This window comes from Oryza brachyantha, chromosome 6, assembly GCF_000231095.2.
Source record: "Oryza brachyantha chromosome 6, ObraRS2, whole genome shotgun sequence".
NCBI lineage: Eukaryota > Viridiplantae > Streptophyta > Magnoliopsida > Poales > Poaceae > Oryza > Oryza brachyantha.
In genome coordinates this window covers 19,357,425-19,374,987 of record NC_023168.2, presented here as the reverse complement: position 1 = coordinate 19,374,987, position 17,563 = coordinate 19,357,425, and the positions used below count along the sequence as shown (strand labels likewise).

General features: G+C 37.3%; 2 protein-coding genes across 8 annotated transcripts; one reads left to right on the top strand and one right to left on the bottom strand.

Annotated features, from left to right (window-relative positions):
- Window positions 1-3,568: 3,568 nt before the first annotated feature.
- Window positions 3,569-7,578, bottom strand: LOC102707594 (OVARIAN TUMOR DOMAIN-containing deubiquitinating enzyme 11-like). Of its 3 annotated transcripts, none has more exons than XM_006656299.3 (10): window positions 7,454-7,578; window positions 6,126-6,301; window positions 5,843-5,916; window positions 5,634-5,688; window positions 5,163-5,237; window positions 4,953-5,026; window positions 4,827-4,875; window positions 4,277-4,361; window positions 4,113-4,169; window positions 3,569-3,979 (listed from the first exon to the last, which is right to left on the bottom strand). In XM_006656299.3, exons 2-10 carry the CDS (start codon window positions 6,294-6,296, stop codon window positions 3,936-3,938), a joined length of 684 nt encoding a protein of 227 aa, XP_006656362.1. In that variant the 5' UTR covers window positions 6,297-6,301; window positions 7,454-7,578; the 3' UTR covers window positions 3,569-3,935. The 3 variants fall into 3 exon arrangements, with proteins under 3 accessions (XP_006656362.1, XP_006656361.1, XP_015693726.1); XM_006656298.3 differs by having other exon boundaries at window positions 6,126-6,297; XM_015838240.1 differs by lacking the exon at window positions 7,454-7,578 and adding an exon at window positions 7,368-7,386 and having other exon boundaries at window positions 6,126-6,297.
- Window positions 7,579-10,714: 3,136 nt separating this feature from the next.
- LOC102707128 (protein REVEILLE 6-like) lies at window positions 10,715-16,876 on the top strand. 5 transcript variants are annotated; one of them, XM_015838253.2, is made up of 9 exons: window positions 10,715-11,117; window positions 13,205-13,262; window positions 13,717-13,840; window positions 13,969-14,091; window positions 14,171-14,281; window positions 14,964-15,073; window positions 15,700-15,759; window positions 16,295-16,392; window positions 16,474-16,876. In XM_015838253.2, the coding sequence occupies exons 1-9, from the start codon at window positions 10,846-10,848 to the stop codon at window positions 16,487-16,489; spliced, it is 972 nt and encodes a 323-aa protein (XP_015693739.1). In that variant the 5' UTR covers window positions 10,715-10,845; the 3' UTR covers window positions 16,490-16,876. The 5 variants fall into 5 exon arrangements, with proteins under 5 accessions (XP_015693739.1, XP_006656360.1, XP_015693738.1 ...); XM_006656297.3 differs by having other exon boundaries at window positions 13,933-14,091; window positions 14,177-14,281; XM_015838252.2 differs by having other exon boundaries at window positions 13,924-14,091; window positions 14,177-14,281.
- The last annotated feature ends 687 nt before the right edge of the window (window positions 16,877-17,563 follow it).

Genomic DNA, 17,563 nt, shown 5'->3' with positions numbered 1-17,563 from the left:
ATTAATAAATGTCCAAATTAAACATAAAAAATAGGTTCAGCCTCTCCACGCAGGCCCTGCATTAGCAATCCGGAGTATCTGACTTTATCAACAAAAGTCACAGAAAATGCACAGTGAAATGAGTTTTTAGCTACAGTGTTGTGCAGTTAAAAAATGCAACAACAGTAGAACCGGTGAAAATATTATAGCATATTCACTATTTATCAATACTGTGATCAATCTCAACCGTTCACTGCGAATCCGACGGCCAAAAATACACAGAAAGTCACGTCACGGTACTGTTTATCTCTGACTTTTGTGAGGTACGTTAGAGAATCCTGTTTGGCACATGAGCCGTCTGGATGGGATGGGGAATAAGGAGAATTTTTAGTGTCTTTTTTACATTTTAAAAAACAATATCTCACCCATAGATCTTGCAATACTTTATTTTTTAAACGAACAGACTCGTTTTTTGCTTATTAATATAAAACTTAAATTCGGAGGTGATTTTAGAGTTTTTCATCATATTTTACTTTTTAATATTTGTCAGATGGCTAAAAACACGTATATAAAAAATTATAAATTATTTTTTGTTTGTAAATATAGCATTTGGTTTTTTTTCTTAAAAAGCAAAAAAGATGACCCCTAACCCTTTTGGCCATGTCTATCACTTGACTGCATACCATAGTGAACTATGAAAACAAATTGTCACGTACTATATTCTGCCCATATGAAATAGTACTATCAGTTCAGCTACATATCATGACAATTATAGGCGTGGTTGATCCAGACAGCAACGTCAAGCTGCAGACTATATGCATGTGTATTGTTTGTTCGTTCACTTGTTTTTTGATTTATTCAGTCCACTCCATGGAACATGCAGCGTAAAGGCTGGCTATTTTTTCTTACAATAATAGTACTTTTATTTTGGCAAATGAGACCCTCAACTTTATTATCGAAACATTTCACAAATAGTCATGATCAAATTGTAGCCATATATCACATAGGTAAGAATTTGTGACGTCATGCCGTGTGACATTATTGTATTGTCCACAACGCTAACTATAATGACATGGCAAGCAACTAACCTAGTAAAACTATTCCACATGTATCATACATATTTAAGTGATATTTTTTTACCATACATAGTAGTCAAATATCACGTTATCTGCACTAGCACGATCAAAAGGGTTATTTTTGAAAATAATATTTTGCAGGATCCATTGTTTTTAACAGGGAAAAAAATAAACAAAATCGAAGGGGGGGAGGCCGAGTCGGAGTACTTCAAATTTTAAAACAAAACCGATGTTTTTTTGAACTATTCGTCTTTGGTTTCCGGTTTACCATTGCTGTCCACTTCCAAGTTCCAACCACCGGAAGCTCTAAATATTAATGACGTTGAAAATGTTTTATTAATGCATATATATTATATGTATACAAGGACATGCAAATGGATGCCCCGATGTGTCACCGCACAGGCGTGCACGTTTTCATATAGGAGTGTATGGTTAATAATGGCGTCAAATTTGTTTTAAAGATATTTTCAAGAAATTGTTTCTCAACACACAACAGTAAAGGACACACGCCACCATGACTTGCTGAGCATGTACCGGTATACATAACCAAATCCATTAATTTTAAGGGCTTATTGGGGGGCATGATTCTTAAAACACGGATATCCTAATAATATAGGATTATAGCATATCATATTAATCAAAATCTTATAGAATGGAAAAAAAAGAAAAACTACCCGAATAACTGTTTAGAATATAGTAATATAGAGAGAGACACACACACAAAGAATTTTTTCTAAAATGTTGGACCTCATACTAAAAATCCTCTAAAATTCCTTGTGTTTTGAGACATTACTTAAACATTTCAAAAGAATTTGGAAGAGATGTTCCTTTATTCTTCAGAAGCATATATGATTTTTTATAGGAATCTAATCCTTCAAAATTCCTCAAAAATTTCTTTATTCCATATGAGCCCTAAATATTAAAGATAGAGGCTTACAGTAAATGTGTTATAGCTTTTTGCAGTATATATAACGTGTCTACTTCATCAAATTTACCACACACGTACAGTAGTAATTTGGATCTCGTCCATTCATCCTAGATCGGATGTCCGAAACTCCTAAACTTGCATCATTGTTCAACTAAAGTCAAAGGATTCTAATCCAAGCACATACATGATTGCAAGTCCTTAAGGGTGAGGATAAAGCTTTTCTAAATGCTAGGTGCGTTGGAATATAACATAAATTTTCCATCTTTTGTATCATCGTATGTATCATTGTATGAATCTTTTGGTTTGAACTAGTCAGTGCATGAGTCAACGGTCTTAAGTTTGAATCCTGCCTAGCGCTTAATTAGATAAAAAAACTAGTCACTTCTATTACAATGTTTTTTTCACATTCAAACCTTTTTTACATAGAAACCTTACAAATGAACCCATTTAAAAACATTATCTAATAACTGGCATGTTTCATAGCGCCAAGTTATATGATGCTGAGCTATAATATCACGGCGCTATGTATCATGGTAAATGGTAAAGCTCATCCATCTTTGTACCGCATATTATGGTAAAGCTCTACCATTGTGTGTCCAATACCAACATAGATCATTTGCAGTACTGTCTTAGGAAAGCTCACTATCGTGTGTCCGGATCATTTACAGCACTGCTCGCATAGACCTTATAGTGATAGATAAGTGGAGATACACAGCATCAGTGTCATAGACATGTTTGGAGATTAAGGACATGTTTGGAGGGACTTTATATTCTAACAAGCATTGTTTAAAAACCAGCTTTTGAGAATCTAAAAAAACTCTGAAACTCACTTTTTGACTTTTTAGTTTATTTTTTAAAATCTGTAGCTATAGATTCTCAGAAGTTGTGAACCGTTTATGACAGCTTCTGGCAAAAATAACTTTTGAAAAAAGCTGCAATTGAGAAAAACTCTCCAAACAGGCCCTAGAAGTCACCCACACAACCGTCAATGGTGTTGAATCTTTTTTAGCACATATAAGGATGCTCAAACACACGGACAACATGAAAATAAGGGATCGAAGATTGAGTCGAACGGTGTATTTGGAACAAAAAATATTTTGTGAATTAAACTTTTATACATGTGTTCTTAAATAAAAAATAATTAAAACTTTTATACATGTGTTCTTAGCTATCTAAAAATAAAGACTAAAAAATAAACTATAATAAAAACCCTAAAATTAACTCGAAGATTTAATCTTTTGCTTATAAAGGCAGAAGTGAAAAATAGGAGTGCAAGTATGGTCTTATATTTACTACTATAAAAACCTCTAGTGATAAATCTACCACCACCATCACCTACCCCATTGTATTTTTACAATTTACCCCCATTACCTTCGTAATACTAAAAATCAATCAAATCTTGATGGATATCCACGTAAAATCAAATTGATATAGATATTTCCTATATAAAAAATATGGTCACATATTTCATGAAAAATAATTTTATATTTATTCTAGAAATAACATAATATGTTTTTATCCTTTGCAAAGCATATACATTCAGCTAGTCACCGAGAAATTCATACTTCAGTTTCACAAAACGATCTTTGGAATTAGAGAATTGAACTGAAGCTTATATATGGTAAAAATCTAGCCAGCTCACCTGATGATTTTACAAAGCATCTGGATAGATCAGAGATTAACAAGCTATGAAAAAGCAGAACTACACTACATCTGGGCCATCTGGCCGTGCAGAACGAGGCTCATGGATCTGAAAGTTGTACAGTTCCAGTTGTTGTTCCTTGCGAAATACTAAAGCTAACTGTACATAAGCTCTTCTTCAGGTTAGGGAATTGCAGTGTGATCAGCTGTGTTGCCAACTTGCCATGGTAGTAACTAGTAAGCATCACAGACGCTGCTAACTTGAAGGGAAAAGAGCAGCAGCAGCTCAAGGAAGCTCAAGGTGAGATGCCCTAAAACAGCCAATGCTTCTTCTTGGTTTTTCGAGTCAGAAGATCTGCAGTGTGGAGAACAGGAACACATTCAGAACTAGCAATGCAGAAACACAGTAGTAGGAATTGTTATAATTTAATGATGTAAGAATCGTAAGCGCAAATTCGATATTCAAATGGTCTAAGAAATACACCCACCGTCAGTTGCATACAAGGAATTGTAGTGCACTTCACACCAGAAGCTTAGCCAAAGCTCTACAAAATGCAGGTCATGCAAGGATCAAATACTGTATGTGAGATGAAAAGCATTGTATGGAACTAAATATGTGATGATCGGAGCAGAACAGCATCCCAGTTCTCACCCCTTGTGGGAGTCACATCCCTGGGGACAATCTCAATTAGGCAGGTGTCTCTAAATGACGTCAGCAAACAAATTTTGGCACCAAACTGCAGACAATAGGAGATACAAAAGTGTGTTACAATCTACAGACATGATCTATGATGATAGGATGCCCAAGGTGACAGGCTATGCTATCATCTTGAATAACAGTTCAAATGGGGGTATATCAGTACAAATTAAAACCTGACTATCTACTTCTTTATACCGTCTACCTTCTTTATATAGTTCAACACAACAGTATGAAAAAATGATGCTATAAGAAACAAGGAAATCACAGGTATCTTTCAAAGGACTGCGTAATGGATGTTTGCCAGCAATGAGCCAACGGTAATAAGTATATGCATTAACAGTTTCGTTTGATGTCCTGAAGGTGTGTTTAAGACATAAAAGATTAACATGTTTAACACTCAGAAAGATCTGCAGCAAAATTGTCTAAAGAAGGACCTGCAGTTAACAGTCTTTGTTCATACAAGCCATTCAACCATCATAAAGACTACAACAACTAACATTACCCTATCTGCAGCTGCTTGTAAAGTCAGATGATCCCCCCATTCCCCAGATCTGCAAGGGAATGATTATGAAATATGAATAAGTAGGCCAAAACTAACGGGAAATCTCTCTGGATAGTGTATTAGAACCTTTTCATTTTCTTCAAGTAGACTTTATATTCCATAGGTACATAGCCTTCATACTGTTTTCTGAATTCCTTTAGCTAAATAGTAAAAACCAGGGATGGAGTTTCAGCATAGTTGCATATTCATGAAAGTACATAATCAAGCATGGCATGTGTAGTACATTTATTTTATCAAGAAAGAGTGAAAGATTATGTGTTAAGGCAAGAAATCTACCTGTTTCATGACTAACTTTCTCACATGTTTGTGATAATCAGGGTTGCGAAATATCTGGTCTGCCAAAGCTCGGAACTGTAACAATATGGCATCGAGTGAAAAGGCAACAAACTTAAGCACGGATAGGTGTTCTACTAAACACTTCATAGGGCCTGTTTGGGGGAGCTTCTGCCAGAAGCTGCTTCTGCCAGAAGCTGTCCCAAACGGTCCACAGATTCTGAGAATCTATAGTTATAGATTCTGAAAAATGAACTAAGAATCCAGAATCTGGAGAAGCTGGGTTTAGGAGCTTTTCCAGATTCTCAGAAGCTGGCTGCCAAGCAGCAGTTTCTCAGAATCTAAAGCTCCCCCAAACAGGCCCATAGTATCAAGACCAGGCAACACAGGGGAATTAGTCTAAAAGTTACTCTGAAATAGTGTAGGTGATGCATATAAATGAAATGGTAATTTAAATTCTACGAGTAAAATAACCTGACAATTTCCATCACCCTCTATTTGAAACTCAGCCAAACCATAATTGCCCAACCTGTCAAGAAGAAAACATCAGTACAAAACTACAAATGACATACCATATAAGAAAATGAAACAGCTATACTGTTCTAAAGAGAGGAAATACTGCCTTCGCATGTCGTATTTGAGAGAGAGAGGGAGAGAGAGAGAGAGAGAGAGATCGATTTTACCTTTCTGACAATCTTTCATGATCCAGGGTTGCATTATCAAGATTAGGTATTTTTCCATTAACTCGAGGAGTGTGCTGCCATACAGAAGGGCGTCCGTACTCAGTACTTGATCATAAAACTTAGCAGAAGATCCATTATTGTAAAGCTAAGGAATTTATGTTTTTTATTTAACAACATGCAGTAAAAAGAATTCCAATATTTAACCAGGTACAGCTAAGGATGATTTCAAGGGAACAAATAGCAGGGAGGAAAAGCAAAGGAAAATATTGATACTCTTTATTACCGGGATTGAACCTAATTGAGATAGGCGCCTTCCAAGACTATGCCCACTGCTGTTCTTTGCTTGGGCGAGGAGGCTACCTATAGTGATAGTTACCTCCTCCTCGCTCTCTTGTGTGCTGCTGCTGATGCTTGAGCTAGAGCTTTTACTAGTACTATCCTGTTGTTCCGACATCCTATCTCCAAATAGACATTGACAGGATCTTAGAGCCTGATTAAAGGCTTCAAAGAAAATAAGTAACAGGAAATTATTGTAAAAGTCCAGCAACATGCATTCGCATGATAAGCATTGTAAAAAGCAACTTGCAGTAGCCAACAAGATGATAAAAACATTGCACTTCTTGCCAGCTGGCTGATATTAGGAACTACTCCTACAGCAATATGTTATAAGATGGAAACATGCTGTTATGTTTTGAAACCTTTGGACAACAAATGTAGATCTTAACCAACCCTGTAAGGATGTATTTTGATCACGTTTCAATTTTCTTATGTCTGATAATTAATGACTAAAAACTAGGATCTTCTGGACATGGATTCCAATTCCAATCAGCAAATGGCACATGATAGCGACTAGTGACAATGGACTGGATAAGAAGCAAGCAATAGTGTGTTTTCACAACTGCAAAGCCAAGGAGGGTCCCTCCAACACAATCATAATAGAGTATCTTTCAGTGTAATTGAGCTGCCTCTGAAAAGCTCCAACTCCCACAACCTCTTTTACTTGATAGTAGAATCTAAAATGTAAGTTGCTTTTCATTGACTCAAAGTAGCATTAAGGTGACACATGTGTTAACTCAACACTACTCAGGAGCAACGGAAGGAGTAATTTCTAAAGAATCTAACTGATCAACCAGCCAATAAAGAAACAAAGAAACACAGCACATAGCTCGCTGCAGAGAAGCTAAACTTTACATGTCCTACCATTTGGGGACCAAAGTAACCATCTTTTGTTGCCAATAACCTCACCTGGGTAAGCAAATGGTTCCAAAAACGAATTTATCCAATCAACTAATCGGATCTTGAATGAATCCATCTAAAGTTTTTTTTCCTCCTTTTTCTACATCAGTCCTAACTCAGAAGCAAGCAACTACAACCATCTGAAGATCTTTACTCATAAGTGAAAATTTAACTCAATAAATATCTACTAAATTGAAGCTACCAATCTAAAAAGAAAAATAATCAAAATCAAGAAGCCATCCAAGAACCAGAAAGACAAGCAAAGCTTCCTCAATCAGGTCGCCCGCACCCTGCAGCTCATGGAGCCGAGCCACGATCACGCGACAACCCAGCTCACAGATCGGATGAGATGATCGGAGGAGTGAGGAAACTTACTAACTTTGTCGGATCAAGGCCCCCCTCCCCTCCCCTCCCCGCCCCGCCGCTCTCGAGTTCAGTAGCTCACACTCGCGGTCGGGGCTTGAGCTGAGAGCAGAGAGAGAAAGGCCATCTTTTTCTTCCTTTCCTCTTCCTTTTCTTCTGGGTTTTAAATTGGACAAGAAATTATGACCAAACCCCGCAAAAAAAGATGTTTTTTCTGATTTTTCTGTGACCTACTCTCTGCGTGACTTCGTTAGAAAAACTAACCTTTTTTTCTGCGTCGAGCATTTTATCATCTGCTTTATTTAAAATTTTTTAAGCATTTAAAAAAATTAATCACATATAAAGTACTATTTATATTTTATCATCTAATAAAATTATATTTTTTAATTATATTTTTTAATAAGATGAAGAATTAAATATTATAGGTAAGAAATAAAAAATTAATTTGTTTTGGGAGACAGGGAGAGGGAGCACTTATTTCCGTGGGCCCGACCACCAAACTGAAACGTATAGAATATTGTAAAAAATATCACTGCCTCTTTGGAGGTGTTGTCAGACACAGGAATTTTTTCTTCTCCGCAGTGCTCATCTCACTGACCGCACAAGAGCACCTCACCCTTTTACACTTATCTTTATCTTATAATCAGTGCTGTACTAATTAACCTGATTTCTTTTCTGCGATTAGAAGGTTGCTGCTAGTTCATACGTAATTCCTCCGTCCCAAAATAAATAAATATTTCATTTTTTACATATAATTTTTGACTCTTCGTCTTATTCAAATTTCTTTTACGATTGATATTTTTGTTTTTATTAGATAATAAATCATGAATAATACTTTAAGTGTAGACACGGAAATCGAAAAATTGGTTCTCTTTATAACAGAGGAGTATAGTTTATTTATGATATCTAAGCAGATTCGAGCGGCGGATTTGGTTTAGCTGCAATGCCTCTCATCGGTCATCACCCACTTGCATCCGTCGATCTGTCCTCATGTCGCTTGTACTGTTGTACTGGTACGTGGTAACACCGGCAATTTCTTCAGCAGTGAGCTATGGCGATGTCACCGAGCTAAGACCTTGTTTGGTTGCGAAAAAATTTTTTTTAGAGTCACGTCAAACATTTATTCGCTATTAGAAGAGATTTTTGACATGAATAAAAAAATAAATTTCATAACTCGCCTAAAAATCGCGAGACGAATTTTTGAGTCTAATTAATCCGTCATTATCACATTGTTGATACTGTAGCATCTATGGCTAATCGCATACTAATTAGGCTTAAAAGATTTATCTCACGATTTTCTTCATAACTGTGTAATTAGTTTTAATGTTCATGTATATTTAATGTTTTATTTAGGTGTTAAAATTTCGACGTGATGTTTTTGAGAGAAGCTTTTGAAAGCTAAATATGAAGTAATTCAGGTGATTCAGAATTGGCGATGAACGTCGAGTCATTAAATATTGGGAGATGAACGCTTTCAGACCGATCGAGCTGTGCTATCAACCGCATTCATTTTTGAGGGGTAGCTTCAGGCATAATCTTGTCCGGGACTTTCTAGCAACAGCAGGAATGTCACCGTAGCTTTTCTGCAACCAACCGAGAAATGTTTCTGCCTGATGATGCGAATATGCGATGCACATGTCTGAATCAGGATATCTGACGTCGAGAACGGTGTGGATAACCGACGGCAATTTTCTTTGTCAAACTCACTTCTGGAAACAGAAAAAGAAAAGTTTATCAGGCTTTGTACCGGAGGAGTACATTGTATTTTCACTCTGGCCGTCACCGTTGACCAATTACAAGTAATACGCTAAACAGCGTAGTAGTGAGAAAATGATTTACCGTTAACATTTTTATATTATATTCGTAGCAAATTAAACACCAATACTGAAAAGGAAACTAAAGTAAAAAAAACCACTAAAATACAACACCAGAATTTAAGTTTTAAAGGTCATTTGTTTGGTAGTGGCACGTGCGTTTTATGTCAACGGACGTGCCTCTCTAGATGATAGTGTGAGCCATGTTTTGTTTACAGTTGGAAGAGGAGGAGGAATGGTGAAACTAATGTCTGGTTTAGAGAGCTTTTGACCATTGTAACTCCTTTCAGAATCTCTACCTTTTCCAAATAATTCAGATTCTCACGAAGTTTTTGAAAGAAGATGCAGCTGTAAAAATAAACTAAAAGATAGAAGTTTTTTTTAGATTCTTATCAATTTACTTCTAACTTACCACAATCTTAAACTCCCTGAGCTGGGCCTAAGTAAGACATCAGGGTACGAAAAACATGCAAGGGATTAGGGATGGAACAAAGCACAGGTAAATGAGAATGGATGGAGCTTTCTACTTAACGGTACACAACCTAAAAGTAGCAACCATAGATTTAATATTAATTCTTTGCAAGTATGATCTAGAAGACTAAATGTGTATTTGATCGGTGCAGCGAGTTGCAATGAGCAGCTGCAGCCAGCATTTTCGACTCCACAGCCATCATGGTTAAATAATAGTATTAATATTTTCAGACAATACGAACAACAATGCGTAATTCAGTTTCTGGGCCACAAAATGAGGCCCAAATATGGACTGGCCTTGGCCCACCATGAAAAGGCCAGGCCTACCTATCCAGAGCAAGCAAAAACGCTAAGCCCCTATTTTATATTATAAGATTTTTTAGGTTTAGTTAGATTTATCCATATTTTAATTATATGTATTTAAGTTTATTCACGCGTAAATAAATTTAGATAGAATTAAAATAATTACAAAATAGAACATAAAAAAAATGAAAACACAGTCAACCAACCAACACGACCACACATACTGTACCACAGAGGACACGTATCACGGCAGCATCACGAGCAAATCATTCCGTGACGTGCTAGACCATCACAAAACCCAACCCTAACCAACTTCCCATTCTTCTCCCCCTGACACGTGTGCCCCACACGTCAGCCTCACCCCGCGTCTTGTGGCCAGGGTCGGACCGACCTCTCCATATTTTTATATTTTTTTTATGACACCGTTGACTTTTAGAATCAAATTTGACCATTCATTTTATTTAAAATTTATATCAAATATCTAAATTATAACATATAATTAAAGTTCATATAATAATAAATCGTATTATAATAAAATAATTAATAATTATTTTAAATAAGACGAATAATCAAACGTAAACCTAAAAATCAACTACTTTATATAAAACAAATATATGGAGGGAGTATAAAGAAACATCCGCTTCGTTGCACAGCAGCAGCACGCACGCATTTCGTCTCGTCGCCCCCCTTCCCCTCCCCGCATCGATCGACACGCACGCACGCACGCACGCACCGGCATCGCACGAGCGAACCAAACCCTAGCTAGCTAGCTATCGAGCTAGCGCGGCCGCGAGCCCCCGCCGACGTCCCCGGCTGATGGTTTCGATGAGCACCACGCCCAAGCCGCTCGACGCCACCGCCGCCGCCGCCGCCGTCTCGGGCGACGGGGGAGGAGGAGGAGGGGGAGGAGGAAAGGAGAAGGAGAAGCAGGTGGGGGCTGTGGCTGCGCCGCTGCAGCCGCCGATGGCCGTGCCGGCGCCGGTGGCGGGGGAGGAGGCGAGGAAGGTGAGGAAGCCGTACACCATCACCAAGTCGAGGGAGAGCTGGACGGAGCCCGAGCACGACAAGTTCCTCGAGGCGCTGCAGCTGTGAGTGCCCCCCCAATTTCTCCCCCCCGCGGTCTCTGCTTTTGGGTGGGGAAATGTTTGGCGGTTTTGGTTGTACTCGTCTTACTCTAAGCGGGTTTTGCCTGTTTCGTTGGGGGGAATTGGATGCGAGGCTGCATCTGCTCCTGCGAATGCTAATCTGGGTACTTTGAAAGACGGCTTTTTTGGAGGCGATGTTCAATTGAGGATAGGTTTAGACTGTGGGTCGAATTGGATGGTGATGTTTTGGTCGAATCTGTTAAATTGAGCTGTCGTGATTAGTGGGTAGGTTATGAACTTTTGGTTTTTGATTAGTGGGCATTGTGAGAACCGTCCAAGTCTCCCATTCTAGGTAGGTTATGAACTTTTGGATTTTGATTCGTGAATTGGCAGTCTAATAATTTGGCTAGGTTTCATACTGAGAACAGGGGCTTATGGTTTGAAGCCATGCTTAATTGATGCATACAATCTCATAGCTGTAGGAGCTTAGGACTACAATACAATTTTTACTGCCTCGTCAGTTTGCTTTCAATAATCATTAGTAAAACAACTTATTTACGATTAAAAATAGTTTGTGGGAAAACTTTAATATACGTGATCTTAGCGATCTAAAAGCAAATGCTGAAAAAAAAAACTACGATAAAAAACCCCAAGATCAACTAAACTAAATTATGACATTTTACAAGCATTTTATTATTGTCTTTTCTGATGTAGAACGGTCCATATCACTCTACCATATGATCATTTTATCGGTTACAATAGGCATGCTTAATCTGATCCTTACAATCTCCTAGCTCTAGGAGCAGGGATGTATATAATATTCCTATCCTTGAATTTTTGTGTAATTGAATGACTTACTAGTTTTAATGCTGGTAAGAGAGTGGTTATTGTAGTCTAAAAATATCACTGTTGATTAGAATGATATGTGTTTTAGGACTACAGGCTAGCATGAAATTATGCTCCCTCCAGTCATTAAACGTCATATATTCAAAACTGGAGGTTGTAGTTTACAACAAGGATTTCATTGCTACCTTATTGTTTTTTTTTTTTTTTGATGTGGAGTGTTAGAGATTGTCCAACCTCATGACCGTTCTATTAGTGGAAGTTAAAGATGTACTACAAAACAGCTTGTAGGCCTAAAACAAAAAAGAAATAAAGGCGGAGGTGGTTGAAACTGTATAGAAACTGAAAATGTTGTACTAAAAGAAAAAAGGGAAATTCAATGCTATCAAAGATCAAAAACCAAACATTGATAAGCATATGTCACAGTTATTTTGCTCGATAGCTTCAACTGCAGATGGGTTTCTTGATGATTTTTGTTAGCCACAGGGGTAGATAATGCCTTTTTTTTTCCCCAAAGAATTCTTTAAGTTATGGATGGATTGGCCAGACTTGTTGAAGCCTTGGTCTTCTAGTATAACACCTGCCAAGGAATTCTTATAGGTTGCTTGAGCAGACCAATTTTGTGTAATAGGTTTTCAGCAATATTGCGTTGTAGTACTATAATGTGATCTGTTAAAGCGCTGGACAGCCACGCAGTGCAGGTCTGTAGACCAACTTATCATTACCATATTTTCCTTTGTGATTGGTCGATCTATATAGCCAATAGCCATAGACTAGCTAAAGGAAAACTGGAGATATTCGGGATAGCTTGGATCTAGATGTATTAAGTGGGGAAAATTCTGTTAATGTCGCTGTCAATTGCTCTGCATGGTAGGATAAGAAATGTTAAAAGGTTACATCTTGGAATAATTCAGAGAAACATTAGGTGTAAAATGTGGGATGTGCTATTGTTTTATCAATGCGTGAGATGTATTTTTCAGATATTCCACATCTGAAAACAGAGCGACATGCTACTCTTGCTGGACCTGCAATTTGAATTACCATAGGCCTTTTTCTGGAATATGACTTCTATTTGTTAGCGTTTCTTGCAGTGCCAATATTTTTCGAAGCTCAATAGCATACATGCAGCTGTTGGGGCGACTTCTGTGTAATTTATTGATTGTCTATTAATTATATTCAGGGTGCTTAAAGTATCAATGTTGTTCCTACAAGCACTTCTTAAATTTGCTTTTATTTTGTTTATTTAGGTTTGATCGTGATTGGAAAAAGATCGAAGCATATGTTGGCTCAAAAACTGTGATACAGGTTAGCATTTTCGTTCTTTTTTGCTCACCTTTGGAGGAATCTTGATGTTTTGAGCTGAGGCATTCTATATGTATCTGGTTGATATGTTATAACATTTGAAGTTTGTTACTGCCATGCATTACTTGAAACATGCCAATATATTTTGTGTATTCATTGTTGAACTCATTCTATTGGCTTGTATTTTCCCAGAAGTGAAAATTTAAGCACTCACTTTTCTCAGGAAAAAAAGAGACAACATTTGTGTGCAGATGTAGTCGATACAACTTGTTCAAATCTACTCTCAAGTCAAATGACAAACAAATGGAACAAATGTTAACGCTCATTAGGAGGTTTAATTACACTATGCTGAAAGTTCAAAATGCAGATCAATGTATTATGCTGAAAAGTATGAAATGCCCGTATGTCATTCTGGTGTATCTCTTGCAAAATCTTAAAACATATGTTCGTTTGACAGATAAGAAGTCATGCACAGAAGTACTTCTTGAAGGTTCAAAAAAATGGTACAGGTGAACATCTGCCTCCACCCAGACCAAAGCGGAAGGCTGCTCATCCATACCCTCAGAAGGCCTCTAAAAATGGTTTGTATTTCTCAAAAGCCTTAGTCTTGATCTTTTTGCAATCAACTGTTTATAGTTAGGAAGTAGTAATCGGAATTATTTAGCTCGTGCAGTTTCACAAGCTGCTATATCGCAACCTCCTCCTCTAGGGGAACAAGATTGTGTTATGTCCATGGATACATCTCCTGTCATCAGAAATGTAAATGCTAGTGCTGCAGTACCCTCCTGGGATAATGCTATTGCTCAACCTTTCAGTGCAAGTCGCACACAAGGTATGTTACCTACTATGGTCATTAACTCTGCTCAATATTAGTAGATTGTGGTGGAAATACTAAATGTTCACATGGACAGGTACAGGTGCTGTTGCAACAAATAACTGCTCTAGTAGCATAGAAAGCCCATCTGCAACTTGGCCAACTTCTGAAGCTGTTGAGCAAGAAAATGTGCTTCGACCACTACGTGGTGAGTTTCCCTTATCCAGCATTCTGCAAATCTACCTTGGCAAATATATGTTGATCAACAACTTAGTTTGTATGTTGGACCAATGGTGTGGGAAATGGCTTAGTTCGTACGTTGGACCAATGGTTGTAGGAAACCATTGCAAACTGAATGCCCCCTCTTCTGGTCAGACCATCAGATTATCTATAAGTTTTGTACTCACTTAAAAGAGAGGGTACTGTTGGATTTAATACTTGGTTCCTTAAGGGCATCACATTTCATAGTTTATGATCCCTGATGGGGATCTAAACCAGTCTCATTTCTCAAGTTGTTTGCATGGTTGCAAGTAATCATCTACCTCCGAGGTCCTGAGTCCTGACTACTCACATGTATTTAATGTTCTTGAATTACTTATTGCCTGTTTGGTTCATACCATAATTTTGGCTTGCCACAGATTATTAGCACCCTACCCACCTGTCATAGACTCAATTTCTAGCCACAGTTTGCTTAACTTGTGGCTCTCGTTTTCTTCGCCACACTTTACTAAGGTTAGGCGTGGCAAGCTTAGTCACAAACCAAACAAGCCCTTATTGTGAAGTATGAATATATGATACCATCTTTAAGTTAGTTAAATATTCCTTTAGGGCTGGCTGAGTATCGTCTTCCACTTTATCCTTACACTTGTTACTATCTGTTCCACATGCAGCTATGCCAGATTTTGCGCAAGTATACAGCTTTCTGGGAAGCATATTTGATCCAGATACTAGTGGGCATTTGCAGAAGTTAAAGGCGATGGATCCAATTGATGTTGAAACGGTATGTTTCTTGAAGTTTGAGATATAGTTTCCGAATGTTTGGAACTCTTGTCATAACCTTTTCCCAACACAGATGTTCTATTGTATAGAGATATATAGGTTGTCCCAAGTCCTGGTTGTTTTCCTTTCCCTTTGAATAAATCTCACAAAACTATAGATTCTTTGACCAAGCTATCAGAAAATTACAGAATTAAGGTATTGTATCACAAAACTACAAATTTGATGTCAACTTTATCACAAAATGACAGATTTAACATGAAGTGTCGCAAAACTACATATTTTGTAATCAAGTTATCACAAAACTACATATTTAGAACCAAATTAATCATGAAACTGTAATGTTTAGAATGGTGGTGGGGATATAAACTCTAAAGGTGTTGTTTTGTGATAACTTAATTTTTAAATCTGTAGTTTTGCATACTCCACCTTAAATCTGTAGTTTTGTGATAAAATTAATGTTAAATTGTAGTTTTGTGATAATTTGGTCAAAGTGTCTGTAGTTTTGTGAAATTTACCCTTTCCTTTTTCACCACTCTACTGTTTTGATTTATGATTGCTTTTAGTTTTTCTTCACATAAATATTCTGTTTCACTTGCAATGACATTGGTCGATATGACAAATTGACAGGTACTATTACTGATGAGAAATCTATCCATGAACCTAACTAACCCCGACTTTGAGGCACATGTAAGTTTCTCTCTGTTTTATTCTCTACGGATTTTCTGCACCTTGTAGCTATGTAAGCATGTTATGAGTGATTTAGTGTTTGAACTGTACTAACAAACATCACTAGCGTTAGGTTTTACCATTTCACTCATGTGGCTCCTCTAGCTAGTGCAGTTAAGTTTATGCTAGCTAATGTTGTTAGGATTCTTTTTAGCTGAATTTGTGTTCGAAGTTTGGGATAATTAATAATGTTCCAAATAACAAACATTTGGCTGACTAATTTCATGATTAGTGTTATGTTGATTGCATTAATAACAAACACATGCTTACATTCATCCACCTGTGTTCCAACTATGTTCTAGATATCTGGGGTCAAGCTTTCTATGGCACCTTGTTTTTTTGCTAAATAAATTATTGCCATGGTTTCTAGTTTGTACAGATAATGCATTAGCTATGTTGATACGGGCATATTTTCTGTTCTAACAACACTTGCTGACTTGAATATAGTTTGATTTGTTATAGTAAAACGTTCTGATTGGATTCTGCCTGATTGCAGCTGAGGTTGCTGTCATCGTGTAATTCTGGAAGTGACCAAATTAAGTCTGAAGGCATGGAAAATCTTGGATCTCTGCAGAGTTGCCATCTTCCGTTCATGTGATGCTTCAGTTACTCCTGCTTTTATGTTCTTGTAACATTATATAGTCCATCTTGCTGAAGCAACTTCTCATACTCCAGGGTAACAAGTGAATGAGGGAGAACTTCCTATCTGCGGACGAAGCTTCAGTTGTTTCCGCAAGACGTTCTTGTGTGCTCTTTGTACTGGAATTGTGGACGGCTGGTCTGGCAGTTTATCAACGCTAGCACGTGTTGTGGCCGTGGCATCTGTATAGCTTCCAATAATGCTCTAACCCTAGGCCTAGTTTTGCTCATCAATCCATGTTTATGTAGATAGACAGTTTTGTGTGCTCAGCAATTCTTTTTCCCACGGGTGGGGCATGGCTAGAAATGTTTTTGTATGTGTACATCTATGTATACATGTATGTAAATATGTGTGACTATGTAATGCTTAAAGATACTGTGACTGAATGAGGTCATAATATAATAATCCGGTGTAATCTCTAATGCACCCTATTACTGTAAAAATTTGAGTTTTTACATGTATAATAACCTTCAAAGATATGACTTCTTGTTGAGACATGTTCCCAGGACATATCCTCAAGTTCAGTTCTACTGAAACCAGTGGTTTGTGCAATTGTGCTTAGTAATATATATGTGCTTGCTCTATAGCTGCTGCTGTAATCACCCCTGATATGCATCCAGGGGTTTTGTACCTGAAACTGAAGTGCGTTTCATTTTCTTACCAACGAGTGCATACGTTAGTAGTGGTATACGTACACATTCTTCGGAGTAACAAAGTATTTAATCGTTTGATTTATTTAGTTGGATCTTAGAAGTTATAGGAAATCAAGATCTAACCGTAGTGTGCACATTCGCTACTCTTACAAAATTGGAGTTTGTAACACATTTTAGCAATTAACTTGGGACGAGTTTTTTGGGGGCGAGCAAAAGTGAGTTGAACCAATTTGCTCACATAAAATGAGATTGGTTATTAATGCATAATTAACTACGTATGAATCATCTCAAAATGGAAAATCAGTTTAATTACTTTTTTAAAACAACTTTTCTATAAGATTATCGTTGCAAAATATAATTAACCATGCGCTAATGACTTGACTCTACATGAGCAAATTAGTTTCCAAAAAAACTCCTACGACATGGCTGAGAAAACATTTGGTTAGTTTGGCAAAAAGAAAAATTAGATTCC

Coding starts and splice junctions, on each gene's coding strand:
- LOC102707594 (XM_006656299.3), bottom strand. CDS start 6,296: ATGTCGGAACAACAGGATAGTACTAGTAAAAGCTCTAGCTCAAGCATC. Junction 4,876..4,952: donor TACTTGAAGAAAATGAAAAG/GTTCTAATACAC, acceptor ATTCCCTTGCAG/ATCTGGGGAATGGGGGGATC. Junction 4,170..4,276: donor GGATGTGACTCCCACAAGGG/GTGAGAACTGGG, acceptor TGCATTTTGTAG/AGCTTTGGCTAAGCTTCTGG.
- LOC102707128 (XM_015838251.2), top strand. CDS start 10,846: ATGGTTTCGATGAGCACCACGCCCAAGCCGCTCGACGCCACCGCCGCC. Junction 13,263..13,716: donor GCTCAAAAACTGTGATACAG/GTTAGCATTTTC, acceptor TTCGTTTGACAG/ATAAGAAGTCATGCACAGAA. Junction 13,841..13,923: donor TCAGAAGGCCTCTAAAAATG/GTTTGTATTTCT, acceptor GGAATTATTTAG/CTCGTGCAGTTTCACAAGCT.